Raw genomic sequence first — 13837 nt, 5'->3', positions numbered from 1 at the left:
AAAGGGCACTATTTTTGTGTATCATATTTAAATTTGTAATATTGTAAGATTTTGCACAAGTGTGCTGGTATTGTACTGTATAGTATCACATACTTGAGTTTTGAAATAAAAGTATGGTTTCAAAGTCAGTGTTGCTGCCTTAAAGGTTTGGTTTTTACATGCGCTCTGCCTGCATATTAATGGCTATTTTCTTATGAAATACATACTGCCTTGTCTATACTGCGTAATGTAATTCCATGTTACACATGCCAAAGATCTTGTTCTTAGTTTTTCAGTTCTTCAGGGAAATGCTGTAGAAGAAGCAAGCAAACTCCTATTTCAGTAGAGAAAGTGTTAGTAAGCAGGGTCATCCCTGTCATAGCCCAGAAACAAGATGAGAGAGGAAACTGAAATATCCTGGAGAGAGTTTAACTCCTGCTTCCGAGGGAGGCTCCTGGCACTGAGGAGGTTCAACACGGAGAGCAACAGGGGAGATCTGTAACCCGAGGAGACTGAGTGAAAGGTTAGGATTCTTTATTTCATTAGTGTTCTTGTTGGCCTGGGAGGCCTGGGAAGCCTCGGCTTTGTGGAGAACTGAACTGCCAGACCAGCGGGGAGGAGGCAATGCTCAGTTTCCACAAAGAACAGAATTGTCACTTCTGAATCTCTGATGCTCTGTGTCAGGGAGAAAAACTCTAGGACAGCGACGACCTTGAAAAGAATGACTGTCACCAGGAAAAGACCATGATGTTTGTGTTTTCCACATGAACGTTTTTTTAAACTTGTTTCCTCTCCTGTTGTTCAGGCTTCAAGGTTCCATTAGAAATGATTGTAGAAAACAGTTAAATCTGTTCTTCCGTATCAGAAATTTGCTGTTTAGCAAGCTTCAGCAGCATTTGAAAACATGTTGGCATGAGATGCTGGGAATTTTCCTTATACGTTACTGTAAGTATTTAGGTTAAATGCTAATTAAGTATTCGGTATAAGGCTGGGATTTTTTTGCCACACAATTTAAGATGAAGACCCACAAACAGATTAAAGACCTTTTGTACTGCTACGGTCCAGGTAAGTGACCTTCCACGCAGTTTTAGAACAGCTGAAATATGAAAAGGAAGAACCTGGTGTGAAGAAGAAAAAAAAAAAAGTTATTTCAGTCTCATTTCATTATTGTAAAATTATTTTCTCTCTCTCCTAACCTATAATTTGCTCTTACAAAACCATGTGAAAGAGCTTATATTTTTGTTTGGTGTTACAAAAGTTTTTATGTCCTTTTTCCAACTAAAAATCCTACGAAACATCAGTAGCATGGACAGAGTGTGACTAAAGGAACTTTGCCACAGTGAGGATAACAGGCACAAAGTATTAAAACTTGGAAGGACAATTAGCATGCAATTTTAAAATGTCAGAAACCCAGCTTTTTATTAGTTTTCATGGTAGGAAATACTTAGCAGTCAAGGTAAGCATGGAGATAGTAAGATTTTGTTTAATATTCTTGGTAGTTTACAGCCACAATCTGCTAGTCCATGAGAGCTACAGAATAACTATTAGTTTTTGCTCCTACCTTGTAAAAGTAAGTGAATCCACTTGGAACTTGCTTCAATGAGAGTATGTTTGATTACAGTATTTCAGATTGCCGTCACTTTGTAGAGCCAGGTAAGTATAACACGATAAAGGAGTGAATAGAAATTGGAGCAACAAATTTGTCTTAAGATCTCAAAGAGTTTTATCAACATTCAGTTCCAAACCACAACCCAAACACAACCCAGTTTTCATTGCTTTGTTGCTGATGGAGACATCATTTAATTAACCCACAGCATTCTCCATGGCCCTGTAGATCCCTGTCTGTGTTATAGTATACCCATAACCATGTTATATGCTGCTGTAAGAGACTGGGCCTATGCCCAGATAAAAGTTAATACTATCTTCATATGTTAAGTGGGAACTTCCTACAATGCGAATAGCAGTTCAAAGAGGTATCTACTGTTACACTTGTTTTTACAGGACCTTGAAAACAGCCTCGGGATGCAGCACATGTAAAAGTTTCCTGAATCACAAACTGAACATGATGTAGCAAAATCATCCTGATAAGAGAGAGACAGAAAAGGAAAAAAAAAAAAAAAAAAAAAAAGGGCTTATACCATTCTGAACTGTATAAGCAGGTAATTTGTAAAGTAATTGCAAGCATTGGCCAGAGGGAAAGAATGAGCAAGCTGGGATTTCTTAGCTGAAAGAAAAGTGGGAGCAGAGGCACAACTCTTTAAATACATAAGATTAATGCAAAATCTAAGGGAATGAACTATTTTCCATGTCCATTTCCAACAGGAAAAGAACCGATAGGTTTACACCATGGTATGGGTAAATGAGTTTAGACTAGGGAATACCTTTTAACAGTAAGGGACAGTGAAAGACTGGAATAGATCATTTGAGGAAATGTTAGGAATTTGTCACTGGAAGTCTTTAAGAACAGGCTAGAAAAACATCTGTCAGGAATAACACAAATACAGCTGATTCTACCGGCAGTAAAGAGAACTGGCTGATCTCTTGAACTCCATTCCTGCTCTGTGTTTGTTGGCATCTCTGAGAAAAAAAACAAATCATTTATTTGTGAAGACTTCCTGAAGGTTTTCTAAGTTACAGCCATGAGGATCATCTGTGTTTTGAGTCACTGTTTGTTGGAACCTCACAAAAGGCAGCAGTGAAGGGACTGGCTCCCACCTCTGGCCCTGCAGTCTCACAAGGAATCCCATTTACAGTAGCGTATCTCCAAATATGTTCAAAACTAGGTATCATGTTATCTCTGTGGTACCTAAGTTTTCATTGGAACTGTAAGGCAAAAAAAGGGGTACAAGTTCTGCCTCAAGACAAATAGTTTAATGGAGAATGGATGCCCTTGCAATTCCAAAAGAAAAATCCTGCCTGGCATTCCATGATACAATAGAGATTTTACTTTATTTACCAGATGAATAGACAACATGAATAATGAGCTGTTAATCAGTAAAACAGGAAAAAACAGCAAAAGAAAAACTTCTTTCAAAGTATTTACTGACTGAGCAGTCTAACAGTCTTATCTCCCTTCCTCAGCTGTGTTTTCTGAGTCAGCAGTAGTTAAATTTTCCAGCAAGCCCTACATGAAAGAAAATGCAAAGGGTGATTAGGGATTTCCAGTCAGTGACCTCACCTTTGAGTGGGACAGTCAATACTTTTGCTCTGACATTCATTCTATGAAGCAGCACAGTGACAGCTGAAGTTGCTTTGGAGAAGGCTTTGCAGAGGTGATCTGACAGTATACAATACCTTGACTTTTCTCAGCATAGGAGACAAATCATCTTGAATTTCTCAATTTTCCAAGTTGGTGACAATGGCAACTTATTCTGGAGTGACCTCAGCAGTGTTTTTCATCTGGGTTACGACATTCATGGCTCAAAATTACTTTATAACGGGTATGTAAAGTTCCACTTTTTAAAGTCTCCTGGTTAAACAGTAAAGTACTTTAAAAAATGTAGCTAGATTTGCAAACAAAAGTGAGGGAAAGGCACTGTGTGTAAATATGTTTCTGATGCAGGAAACCACAGGGCTTTGAGGATACAGTGCTATGAAGGCTACTCTAGCATGTAGGGGAACTTTTTCATTGTTAGTCTAATTTTTGTCTAAATGCTACAGAAATGCTTATTTTAAAGATTTGGTATTGCATTTAGGATTAAGTTCAGTGCTATTGAAATGTGATTTTATTTTGTATTATTTAATATACCACAGCAAACAGTTTTGTACAAAAAAAAGCAAGAGGAGAATTAATGCACAATAAAGCCAATACCCATAGCTTACAAAAATTGAACATTTTTCTTCCTGTTCAATGACAACTTTGTCTTGTCATGAGATTCTTCTGTCTAGGTCTTCCCATCTTCCTCAGTAAAACAGATTTTTCACACAAGACCCAGATACTGAAGAGAATGTCCAGTTGTTAGCAGGTTTACTAGAGCAAAGCTTAAAGTACAGCTATGTGCAGCTTGTGCACCAGAAAGGATAACATGCTTCTAAAGGATTGGTCTGTCTCCTGTACAAAATCAGTCATCTTTAGAACAGAGTTCAGAGGTGATTTAAGAAGTGATTAAAAGACTTGAAAAGGCTACTTTCTGGATTTTTTCCTCACACTGTAAAACTATCTGGAATTAAGATTGAAGTTGATAACTTTTCCAAAATATTTATTTTACTTCATCATTTTGATTTAAAGGGCTTAGTGAATTCTAAGGTACAGCTTCGGTTTATGTCCTACAGTCACTTTTCTTGTCACTTGAGACTTAATTTTCTGATACTGAATTTTTATATTACACTATGTATCTATCAGGCAATTCTCATGTAAAAGTATTTGTCCCGTAATTGAATTATTAAAGACTAAGGGTTTACAAGTATCTAGGCAACTTTCTAAGTTTTCAGGAAATTCCATTCAGTCAGCTGCTCAGCTCTAGTTGAAATTTGTAACGTTGGTCAGTGAGAAACTTTCATTCTCAATTTTTAGAAGTTGTATTAGCTCACATCTAAAGACGGGAAAATAATTAACTAAGTAAGCAGTAAGAGTGAAGTCTGAGCACAAAAGGCAGTGAGGAGAGAAAGGAATTAGGCATAAACCCTAGAGGAGGCATGGGGTCTTGAAAACTAACAGAGAGGAATTGTGGGATGTGCCGCAGCAGCTGAGATGGGGAGTTATCCAGGAAACCAGAAAAGATTCTGGAGAGGACGAGGAGAGTTGCCTGCTAGCAAAAGGGAATCAAGACAACTTAACACTGAACACTCCTTTGACACAGAAGTACTTTGGCCAAAAGGAAGACATACAAGAGGACACTGATGAAAACAGGTTGGCTGAAAGGCAGAAACTTGACAGTGTGAATCATCTTCACACTGGGACTGCTTGGGTAGACTTGAAGTCCTTGATACCTAGACATACATCTTCACTGAGCAACAGGGCTTCTCTGCAACCTCATGCAATATGTTTCGGTTGGTCTTATGTTCAAGTCAGGGCTGGATGCAGCCACGATTTGGCTACGGGGACTGCTCAAGTGTTCAGGGGCTCACCTGCCCCGTGACTGGGTCTACACCATGCCAGGAAGTGTTAATGGAAGGTCACAGCCTCCATCACTGCTGGGATAAATCTGCAATATCAATGATTGCTCTACCAAATATTTAAGTCCAATTAAACTAAAACATGTAAGGACAACAGAGATGCGTCTTTTACCACCACAGCCAGCAGGGGCAGGAGTGAAAAGCCTGCCTTTATTTAGCACTCCACACAAGTTCAGTCATCTTTGCATCCCCTTCCCATCATGGGAGTGGCTTGGCTGCTAGTTCTGTCATTTCATTCATAAAATTCAATTTAACCTCTGTTGCCAAGAGATTATGTGGTGGATCTGCAAGCATCACTTCATCCTGCCTTGAGAATTTGTGTATTGCCTGTATTCTGATGCACAATTTTTATTATGTATTCATTAGTGTACATACCTAGTGGGCTCACAGTCTGAAGAGAATATTGAATAAGGAAGTAACACCTGTGGCTGTTGGTTATCTGAAATGTTTGCAATGGAATGTTGAAATATTTCATTTAATATGGCCATTACTGTATGTAATTCAAAAAGAAAAAAAAAAATCTTTTTCCAGTATATGCTTCCTGTGAAATATGGAAGCAAAAGAATAATATCCTTTCTCCTTGTCTGTGTCAAATCCTAAATTCTGCCCAATGTCCCAAACACAGGCTGAAAAAGTAGAGCAGGTGTAATCAGACAAGCTTATGCCTTTCCTGGGGTGGGTGTCATGGATAGTGTGCCAGCTGTGGCTATCTGAAAAAGCTGGATGAACGGCCTATGGAAGAGGAATGGGGAAAAGCATCAGAAATTCACCTGGCCTGGCCCTCTGTCCTTGGCCTGCCATGTACTCAGTAAATTGAACGCTTGACAGTGGCTAGGTGGTAGAAGCATCATGCCAAGCTAGGGGGGAAAAAAAAAAGTTAAAAGTAAGTTTAGGAGGTGTAAGGAACATAAGGAACAATAGAATCTTTATAGGCATATTTTCTTATTGGTATACTAATTCCATGAAAAATTATGTATAATACCTTTGATAGAACCCATATGGTAAGTGTGGTATACTGAAAGAATCAGTGCCTCAGTGCAATTGTTTCAGCATTTTAAATTTAAAAAAAAAAAAAAAAGCAGTGGGGAAACCTGTCTGATTACTCTTCCCATTTTGCATAAGTATGACAAATAAGAATGTCCTTAGTAAAAAAGTGACTCCAGGTAATGACTCAAATGCCAACTGTATATGCATTTAGGCTAATAACCACCAAACCTCTTGAAATTATAGACTGTTGTGTTAAGAAAATCTGTTCTATTTTTAAAGTATGTCTTTTTGCTAGAAATTAATTTTCTGCTATCCTTAAACTAGAAACTTCAACGTTCAGTTCAGTTGAATCTGGTGTTAAATTCTTCATAAAGAATAAATGTTAATATTCAAATACTAACCTTGAATATTTATGTCTAAATTACAGGTTCCATTCTTTCACCTTGCAGGATCACAGGTGTAGGAATTTATCTTGAGGAGAAAGTGAATTTCTCAGAAGCAAGTAGTGCATGTAACCAACTGAATCTACAATTGGCAAGTAAAGACCAAGTTGAAAAGGCTTTGAAACACGGCTTTGAAACATGCAGGTATATGACATCAGTTAGTGTCTCATTAGCTTTAGTGAACTCCTTTACACACATCTGAGACTGGTGGTAAATATAATATTAAATGATTTTTATTGTAGCTATGGATGGGTGAAAGATGGATTTGTTGTCATTCCTCGGATAACATCCAACAAGAAATGTGGTAAGGGCAACACTGGACTAGTGCCATGGAATGCTGAGCACTTTAAAACATTTAAGGTTTACTGCTTCAATTCCTCAGGTATGTAAGCATGACAGATACATTTTTTTTGTGCTTCGGTGTTTTAGTTTTTGGTTTTTTGTGTTTTGTTTTTTTTTTTTTAATATCTGCATGAGAAAAACATTACAATTGCATGAGTTCTTACAATTCGTTGGCCCTTTTCCCCCAGTCTTAAATGTTGTCAAGTTGTATTTAGCTCTGTAGGGGAAAAAAAGCTTCCAGGAAATACAAAAGATCAGTTAATCTGAATAAGTAATTCAGTACTGCCATGAAAGCTCTTGAAGAAGACTTGCTTTTACTATTCTGTAATGTCAACACAAGGCTCTTAATATGTTTTGATTATTTCGACAGATTAATTTGAAAGACAGTGAATTGAACTTTTAACCAGGGTGTCTGTCTATGGTGTTTATTTTCTTGCAAAAAGACCAAGGGTGGGGTACTTCAGGAAAAACTGGTATTTTTAAAAAAAAATATATAATGCATCCATTAAACTAAATTACAATATAAGCTAGAACAGCTGAGAGACCATAAAATTAATTAGATTCCTGATCTATTATCAGTAAAATCAAACAGCTTCCCTTCATGTGCATTATTCTATGTGTGAAAAGACCTGTCCTTCCCCTCATTCTTGACTGTCCATTCCCAGATTGAAGATACAACAGTGGAACGTGGGCCTTGGTATAAGTTAGATCTTCTCAGCACAACACATCAGTATTGTTTATTTGAAACTTCTGTGGCATTAACTAAAAACAAATAGTTAAATAGAGGCATTGTGTTCCTGCTAGTGTCCCACATCTTATGGTTATTATGTAACAACTATCGCAACAATTAGACCATATACAGGATCAATAAATTATTTCTAATCAGTCCTTTGGCCTTGCCAATGAGTTTTAGACAATAAGAGATTATATACAAAATCCTGATTTTTTTCAGGAAAGCTGGTGAATAAAGGTTGGAAAGAGCAGGAGAAAGATGGATGTGTAATGTATGCCCATGCAAAGATATTCTATAAAGACCTAAGACCATGTCTGGTGACTGCGCACATTGGAGTTTACACAGAGACTGAGGACAAAGCTGTGAGGGAGAAAGCCGTGCCTTTGCTGCTGGGCCTTTGCTCATGATCTTGGGCCATTTGAGTGAAAGAGGGTAGATGATGGAAGTAGTTGGCTTACAAAGCATCTGCTGATAAGAAAGCACCATTAAAAATTGTATTATCACCTAACCTGTAAAGTTAAAAACTACATGATTGAGCTAACTTAGTTTTTCTCTACACTCTATAGCTTTTATTGATGAATACAAAGCTGAATTAGAGCTCAGGTAACATGCTCTAAAAGAAGCTACTCCTGCTGGTAGTGTTATTTCTTCTGTTCCTATGCAACATGATGTTTCAGTGCATGAAATACGTGTCATTCTGCATCAGAAACATTGGCTAGGTAGGGTAATACTAAGGAGGTTTGTTTAGGTTTAATTTAAAAGAGTTGTACTGTTATGGTATGTGAAGAAAGTTAAGTTTGCTGAATGGTTAGAAAGTAACTTAAAGTAATGTATATTTAGCATTGGTGTGATTCTGCATTTCTTTATCTTAATTACCAAACTGTTGCCTGCTCTTACCCAAAATATTTGGCAGAAGCTCATTCTGTCAATTTTCTTTGTACCAAAGAAATGCCAAAATCACTTGAAAACTGCAGTGGAAAAAGTAAAAAGCTCCTGCCATTTAGCTTTTTATTCTGTGAATGGAACTGCGTCATTAGACTTCCCACAGGGATTCATTTGGAGTACATATGTCATTTCCCTGTTATTTATATTGTAATCTGCTTGTTACTTTAGTGAAATTTTTATGGCTTTATAGCATTCACTAGAAGAATTTTTACACTTTCACATAAGCCTGGTTCAGAACCCAGCTTTTGCATTTACATGTGGAAGTCCACTTGCAACTATGTTTTTATATAGACAACATTCACATAATTTAAATTACATAATTTCTGAGTGTGCCTGAAGTTTGTTTCTTTGTAGGCCCCATTAGAATCATGTGACTTTTTCATCTCACACTGGTGCCTGATTTAGCTGAAGGTTCTGTGGGGCTACTTCTGTTTCCAGGAGATCAAAGTAGTGTTCCGAGTATCAACAGTGCATCCATATGTTTTGAACATATACATAACAGAAATATTTTTTTAATCTTGGATCTGCAGTTAAGTGTCCTGCTCTGTAGGAGGTCACATTACTGTTTTTTATATGCATTATTATTCTAAGTACTTTTCAGGAAGAATCTTGTAATTGGTGTGAAATTATAAAATGAGCATAACAGCTTGCTCATAAAAGTGTTTATTTATGTGAGCAATGATAAAAGGTGCGTAATCTGCATTGTAGCCATATATTTGAAATAGGCATGCCTGCTTTGGGTAAGGCTTTTGTGAATAAACAGATAATGATTTCCAGAAGAGAGTGACTGAGGAACCATTTCTATAAATATGTGTGTACAATAAGAACAAAACTAACATCGAACACAACTTTTATGTATTTCCTTTCCCTGCTGCAGATGTTCAGATTAATTCGTGTAAACCAGATCCAACTACAACCATACTACCTTCATCAAGTGCACCGACAGACTTAAGTGCATATTCAGGCTCTGATTTGACTGAGAATGTCACAGCAGCGCCCAACGTGACCGAGTCAGAACAATCCCTGAAAAATATAAAATTTCGCGTGATATGTATAACCGAAACTATATTACCAACAGAGGGAACTACTACAAAAATGCCAGAGGAATACTCACCGATTGACTCTCCTAACTACACCTCCCGTGCTGCCTTTAAGAACGATGCCGTTGTCTTTGGAGGTAAAGGCCATACAGGGCAGCTATTTAGTCAAAGAGCGACTTACGTAGATGTCAGTAGTAAAACTGTTTACTGCTAAGTTTGTTTGCTACTCTAGGATCCATTTTGATATAGCTGAACATGGAGGCAGGAGTGTTATGGTTTTGCAAAAGCAAAGCTTATAAGGCAGAGGATTTTAAAATAATTTTAAAAGAAGAAGATTTTATTTTACACTTTTTGATTGTATTTTAACATAAAATGGTGGATGTTCATTCTGATTAATGTGATTTGGGGTAAATACATTTCTGATAGTCTTAATAAACACCATGTTTTCAGAGTAATGGAAAACAGAGCAGGATATTAAAAACACAAGAAGCTAAGAAAAATTTAAGGAGAATTGTTCTCCAAATATGGAGGTGTTCTCTAGATAGGAGGTGTGAATAAGTAATCCTAATACACAGCAACTGAGAGGTAGACTAAGTATGAGGAAACACATTCTAACTGTAAGAATAGTTAGTCACAAAAATGTGTTCCCTAGGCAGGTTGTAAAAGTCCTCCGATGAGCAGATTAGACAAACATCTGTCAGGGATTGCTTAAATACCTCTTCTAGTCTCTCTTGAAAAAATTAGCAGGAGTACTAACCTTTTTGAGATTCTTAATACCTCTATTCTTGAGTCAATGTGTATGAACCTCTTACACTAGGCTGTTTTCAGAAGAATCTGAATTTATGCTGATTAGCCTTTAGAAAGTCAGAATTAAGTACATACAAAAGTTCTGTGCTTACCTCACTTTTATCTCTAGGTATCCCCACTGCACTTCTTGTACTGGCAGTCTTCTTCTTCATTATTTCAGTTGTTCTAGCAGTCTGCTATATCAAAAAGTAAGTTTTTTCTTTCTTATTTTTTTCTCTTGGACTGAGTAAACTCCTACAGTACAACCAGTGAATATTTTAAATATGTAGCTAGAGAGCAGAGAAGTAATTATAATGACGTAACAGCATAGCACAAAGAAATAAATCTTAAACCCTGTCATTATGCAGATAAAGTTTGTTGCTGCTGTTGCCATTCCCTGTTTTAGAAAAGAAACCAAAGACAAATACTGCCTATTTCTGATTAGTCAGTCATGCCTAGTGTGAAACATTTCCAAGTGTGCCAAAATAGCAACACTGAAGTGTGCATCTGTTTGTATATAGCCCTGTTTATGCAGTTTTACTCTTGTTTCTCTCTATGTCAGACTCAAGGTAAAAGTTTTTATTCTTGGACTATGATTGTATTCAGAAAAAAATAATTGCTGAGCTCATTTGTCACGTGTAAAGATCTTCAACACAGCTCAACATTAAATCATATCAAAAAGTTATGTGCATTTCTAACATCCTAGCCCAGATAACTTTATCATTAAGTACCATGAATCCTGAATATACATTGTCTGGTTTCTAAAAAAATAACAAAATATTTCTTTTAAAAGCACTTTTTTTTAAAAAGCACAATGATCCAGCATGCAACTATTCTCTGTCAGAATTTTGCTTGAGTATGGCAAAGAAAGTTAATTCTAGATATTTTTCACCTTATTTCTTGGCCAAACTACATCAATGTTTCTGCTTTACAATTTTTTTTCAATGTAAAGGTACAAGAAAACTTTCCCATTTTCAAACAAGAATCAGCAAAAAGAAATGGTTGAAACTACTGCTCTCAAAGAGGCTACGTCAAATGACAAAACACCTGAGAAAGAAACAACGAACAATGGAAAAAAGGTAGAAGAGTCTCCAACCAAGCCTGAGGCCACAGTAAAATGTCTAGAAGCAGAAGTTTAAGGGGAAGAATGTACACTTTTGGTAGAAATATTAAATGAAGCACACAGAACTTAGCAATGCTTTTAAACATGGGTGATTGTAAATACTCATGAATGAATATTTTATCTGTCTTAACATAAGAAAACGTGTTTTTTTAAATAATTACGTCTTTATCCATAAATGCTCTTGCAGAAGAACATAGTATCTTATTTACTTGAAATTACAGCTCATTTTTCCTCTCTAATCAAGAAATAATTAGGAATATGCTATTAAGGACATGCAGTGTGTTACCTGTTTGCACAGAATTCAGATCAATATAAAATGAAAAGGTTTTTCTTACCTGGCTGGAGAATGTCTGCTAACTTAATGTCTAAAATAAAATGATAATACTGTAGCTCTTCCTCATGTAGATTAGCTTATTTCCATTAAGTAGTCGCATACTGTTTTTAAAAAGTCTATTTACAAACAGAAGAAATAAGCCTGTTTACACATGAATAAAAAAATCAAAGAATCCAACCCACTGTTATTCAAATACCCAAGGAAGGGTACAAAGATGTTGATGTTTAAATATATATACACAGCAATGAATTACTTTATTAGACATCATCATCATGGAATAATTAACTCTTTTATTTATTAAAACTTGTGTCATTCTTCTGCATCAGATATTAGACAGGGAAGAAAAACCCTTGAACTATATCTCAGCAGTTATATTTAAGATCTTTTGTGTATATTTAAGTGTGGCTTTCATAATAAAGATCTCATGTGGTATGGGACATTTACAGTACTTCAAAAGGAAATGAAGTGTGGTAGATATGTTTGTCCGGGCAATTTATTCTCATGAAAACTGTCTCACAGTAAAAAGAGCTCATATAACCTTAATGTTTCAGGAATAACTAGTTGTTATAAAAGAACAACACTAGCAATTTATCAAATATTTTCATGAATAAATGTTTTGGATAACTTATTTTTATATGTGAAGAAGGTTATGGCAAAGGAAGTTTCTTTTTAGATCAAGCAGCTTGAAAAACATAGTCTTAAACAGAGTAGCACTAAGCTGCTCACCTATATTGTGTTTTCTACAGAGCAGAATATTGGGTTGTGACCTTTTAGGTTTTTGATTCACGGAAATTTTTAAATTGCCCTGTGGTTATTTATTCCACCAGATAGTGAGTTATCATGCTTGAAGATCCCCTGTGGTGTTGTTTGTTTGGTTTGTGGGTTTTGTTTGTTTGGTTGGTTTTTTTGATAGCTCAGAAATACTTCATGGCTCCAACAGCCTGGACTGTGTTGACATGCAGTCCACCACTGCCATGAAAGCTACACTACTGCTGAAAGACTGTGATTCAGTAAGCTCTAAAAACTGCTAATTTCAGATGTCCATCAACAGAATTTCAGCAGAAAAATGTGCAGCAGAGGAAAGCACTAGAAACAGCCTTCTCACTCAGTTAAATAATTCCTCTCCTTGCAAAATACTGCAGTAATGCCGTGTATCTCTCCTGGCAACCTGACTGAGAGCACGCTGTGCTCTGTGAGCAGTGAGAGTAGACAGCAGAAATAAGGCCACCAGGAAAGGCCATAGCCAACAGCTGTCATGGTGGTGTCAGAATAATAAACAGGCTTAAGGATGTGAGCAACGCTAATGGATACCAGGTAATTTTGGACTTTTTTGTGACATATTACAATTTCCCTTCCACCTCTCTTTTCCATGTTTTAGAGATTAGAAATTACCTGTTTCTCTATTCTTTTCCCTACCACCAAGAGAGAATTACTTATCACTTCTCTTACTCTCCTACTAATATTACCTCTATTCCACAGTTATCAACTTCTTTTCCTCTCAGATTGCCTCATTCACACCCAAACAAATTCAGAACGTTTGTTGCTTCTGGTTTAGATCTAAATAAGGGCATTTTTTTCCCCCTGAAGTGTTTACTTTCTAAAAAATCTATACTAGTTGATGTAAGATATTGCCTTAACCTATAAATGTCTTGGTTTATTATGTACCTTAAAACCTCAGATAACTTTCATCCTGACCTTCACACTGACACCTGGCCAATGGACATAGCTTTATCTGCCCCTCCTTTTCATTATACAATTTATACCAGCACTACGAAGGCTAAAAGGAACCTGTTACACTGTTCTGTGTGTAATTAAAGTTAGCTGTAAGTACCAATCAACAAGTACTGTATTTGATATTGTCTGTATGAGTGCTACTGAGTCACATTCAAAGTGGAAAGTACAAAATGTTCTTGCTCATTGTTTGATAGAATTGCAAGGGATGTACCACTACAAAATGAACAGGAAGCATTTATTTAAGTTCTAAACAGAAAGTGTCAGAAAACCAAACCC

The 13837-nt window shown here is 36.5% G+C and overlaps 1 protein-coding gene across 1 annotated transcript; it reads left to right on the top strand.

Moving 5' to 3' along the window:
* Positions 1–3171: 3171 nt before the first annotated feature.
* LYVE1 (lymphatic vessel endothelial hyaluronan receptor 1) lies at positions 3172–13762 on the top strand. The gene is made up of 6 exons (XM_065636368.1): positions 3172–3419; positions 6509–6668; positions 6767–6906; positions 9422–9721; positions 10501–10579; positions 11323–13762. The coding sequence occupies exons 1-6, from the start codon at positions 3338–3340 to the stop codon at positions 11507–11509; spliced, it is 948 nt and encodes a 315-aa protein (XP_065492440.1). The 5' UTR covers positions 3172–3337; the 3' UTR covers positions 11510–13762.
* Positions 13763–13837: the final 75 nt, after the last annotated feature.

Source organism: Caloenas nicobarica, chromosome 5, assembly GCF_036013445.1.
Source record: "Caloenas nicobarica isolate bCalNic1 chromosome 5, bCalNic1.hap1, whole genome shotgun sequence".
NCBI lineage: Eukaryota > Metazoa > Chordata > Aves > Columbiformes > Columbidae > Caloenas > Caloenas nicobarica.
Note: the sequence above shows the minus strand (reverse complement) of the source record. Positions and strands in the feature narration are given on the sequence as shown.